At 34.2% G+C, this 2,873-nt stretch overlaps 1 protein-coding gene across 1 annotated transcript; it reads right to left on the bottom strand.

The window, feature by feature from the left end:
- Positions 1-666: 666 nt before the first annotated feature.
- LOC107576380 (peroxisomal acyl-coenzyme A oxidase 3-like) lies at positions 667-2,737 on the bottom strand. The gene is made up of 4 exons (XM_016262567.1): positions 2,611-2,737; positions 2,309-2,429; positions 2,086-2,208; positions 667-1,018 (listed from the first exon to the last, which is right to left on the bottom strand). Exons 1-4 carry the CDS (start codon positions 2,665-2,667, stop codon positions 891-893), a joined length of 429 nt encoding a protein of 142 aa, XP_016118053.1. The 5' UTR covers positions 2,668-2,737; the 3' UTR covers positions 667-890.
- Between the last annotated feature and the right edge of the window lie 136 nt (positions 2,738-2,873).

Here is a 2,873-nt window from a genome sequence, read left to right as displayed (position 1 = left end):
TCTTTAAAATAGATCTGGGAAAAAAATTAATGTGTTAATTTCTTAAATTTATTAATAACTGCTGTTTAACATGTTAAAAATAATTAACGCAATTAATGCAGCATTTTTTTTTGTTTGTTTCTGAAGTAGCTTTGTTACTGCCTTTGGCTAGCATTAATGTAAGTTCACTTACTGTACATCAAAAGTTGTTACAATATTTTTCATTTTTGTAACTGTTAATAAATGCTAAATAAAAACACCTGATAAATTGCGGTTTAGGTTGTTATGTTAAATACCTAGATACCTTTTTTTCTCCCCCAGAAACTGAAGACTAAATATAATATCAGTATTGGTATCAGTGATACAGCCAGTAAAATATGCCATGAAACAAATCTGAAATATTGAATATATCTTTATGTGATTCCACATTAATCTGGAGAATGTGAAAATATATTTAAACATATTTTGGTAACACTTTACTTAAAGCCTTTATGTATAATATATTATAAAAGAAGTTTTAATGCATTAATTATGCCTTGTAATGCACCTTATAATGCATTGTACAATCTCAAGATATAATGCATTACAAAACACATTATGAATAATTATAATATTATACCCTTTAATAACCCTTTATAATGTATTATACATAAAGGTTTTAAGTTAATTGTTACCCATATTTTTTAATTAATCAACAGTCATACTTAAAAATCATATAATATTTCACCCCAAGGCTGAAATTATCCACAAAACAAAATTTGAATGGAGTCTGGAGTCTAAAAGAAGAAAAAGAAGAGCACCAGGAGAACAGAGGTAACTGAGGTGAAGTGAATGCTAGATGAGTAATGTGGCTGGTGTGTGCAGTTGTGAAGAATGTGCATATATGTGTCCCTGTTATGGAGAATGTAATGTTAATGTTGCGTACCGCCTGAGTTCATGCACTCTTCCACTGAGCCAACCGTGAACTTGCTCTGCAGAATGCTCTTCATGTCCTCTAAAAAGTTCACAGTCTCAAGAGGGGATTCAATCCTTCCTTTACCTTGATTGAGGGAGAAAAACATCATATCAGACACAAAAAGCATTCTTCATATTCTGCATACCACTAAAACCAATATGCAAAGAATGCTCTGGATGTCATTGTTAACAAACCACGGTTATCATTACTTCTTCCTATTTAATAATTCTTGACAAAACTAAAATGGAGAATACTTGTTAAAACCCTCCTCTTGTGTTCAAAGACATGGTACTGTTGTGTTGTGTGTCAAATCGACCCACATTGAATTTAGCCAAAAATCGACAATGTGAAAAACACTAAAGATTCATGTAAAAGCAGAAAACCTCTATTGTAGCTTGTCAGATCCTATAAATATAATGTGAGAGTATACATATAAATTAAGAGAAATGTAATAAGTCCCATCTATTTTTATTAGACCCACAAATTTTTATGTTCAAAATTAGCTGCACAAGTATGTTTTTTTTTGCCATGACTTTTGCAGTGACTATTTGCACACTGAGGTGCAAATAACTACAAGTCTGTACAAATAGTATCAAACATTATTTGTACTTAGTGCGAGTAGTATTTATTGTTATTTGTACTTCCTATCTTTTTGTTATGTCTGGTTCTCAAAACCTTGTGAGGGTAAAATTAGTTTCTCACACTTCTTTTAAGTGCTGCAACAGTCTAGTAACTGAGATCCAAACTAACAACCAAAAAACAACCTTTGGCAGATTGACTGTGACTGTCAAACTCGACTACATAAAAAAAGAAACAGAGAATTTTCCTTGAATCTTTAAGACGACGAGTCCTCAGTTTTGGGGAAAATGACTCTTAATTTTCAAAAGATCTAATGTATTTTATATTTTAGTGTCTGAGTGAGCTACAATAAAGGTTTTCTGTTTTTTATTTCCTTTGCTGTTTTTAAAATAGTTGAAATTTCATGGAAACCAATGGGGGTCACAAAAGCCATAACAAAATTTGTACAGCCTTTCTAAAACACATCTATGCGTCGAAACTTTCCATGCACATTCACGACCCTAAATGAAAAATATGTAGACAAAAAAAATAAAAATTGAGTGTGGGTCAAATTGACTCTAGTGTGTAGAGACCTTGCTGTTTGTGTTGAAGCCAGCTGAGCAGATAGTTGCTGGTCTGCTGCAGAAGGACGTTGTTATCACCCTCATATGTGCAGTTTGGGTCGTTGTCATCGCGCAGATCTCCCAGCCGGTTCACTTAACACGAAAAGATTAACAGATAAACAGAAGCTGACTAGAAGTTCTTTTGATATTAGACTTAAACATTTAGTTTATGAGGATTTTAAAAATTCCTCACTGGCGAGGTAACCATGTCCTCCACAAGCCTCTCGGCATTCCTGAATGCCTCGCTGGGCTGTCCATGACCCCAGAGGTTTACTAGCGCACGACATGGCATGGATCTCTCTGCCCAGTTCAGCCTGAGAAGTGACACACACAATCTATATGTTATCAACAAAGACTAGAAGATCCTGAGACTTTCAGAATTTAGTGATCAAGACGCTTTTGTGAAAAAATGTTTCATCTCAGATAATTATCTCAGATTTTATGGATGCTTGTATATTCAGCATAGCTAAACCATATCTTTAGTATGATGTTTACCTGTCTGTCGCTTTTGTCCTTCATTAACAGTCCAATTTGAAATTCCACAAAGTTCATGCAGAAGGATCTGGTGAAGTGCTCCAGTGCGTACACCGCTGCCAGGAACGGAATAAGACGCCATTGCTGCAACAGAGGATAGTGCGTATGAACAAGAAGGGTCAAAAAACGTGCACGTACACTTATGTTTGATCTACAAAATTAGTATAGAGTATAAGTAAACTTCAGTGATATCCTAAAAACGAACACTGAGAAGTGGAAGAAAA

The sequence above is a fragment of the Sinocyclocheilus grahami genome, unplaced genomic scaffold, assembly GCF_001515645.1.
Source record: "Sinocyclocheilus grahami isolate Dianchi unplaced genomic scaffold, SAMN03320097.WGS_v1.1 scaffold3613.1, whole genome shotgun sequence".
Taxonomy (NCBI): Eukaryota; Metazoa; Chordata; class Actinopteri; order Cypriniformes; family Cyprinidae; genus Sinocyclocheilus; species Sinocyclocheilus grahami.
This window is presented reverse-complemented; position numbering and strand designations above follow the sequence as displayed.

Coding starts and splice junctions, on each gene's coding strand:
- LOC107576380 (XM_016262567.1), bottom strand. CDS start 2,667: ATGAACTTTGTGGAATTTCAAATTGGACTGTTAATGAAGGACAAAAGC. Junction 2,430..2,610: donor AGGACAAAAGCGACAGACAG/GTAAACATCATA, acceptor GTCACTTCTCAG/GCTGAACTGGGCAGAGAGAT. Junction 2,209..2,308: donor AGGACATGGTTACCTCGCCA/GTGAGGAATTTT, acceptor TTTCGTGTTAAG/TGAACCGGCTGGGAGATCTG.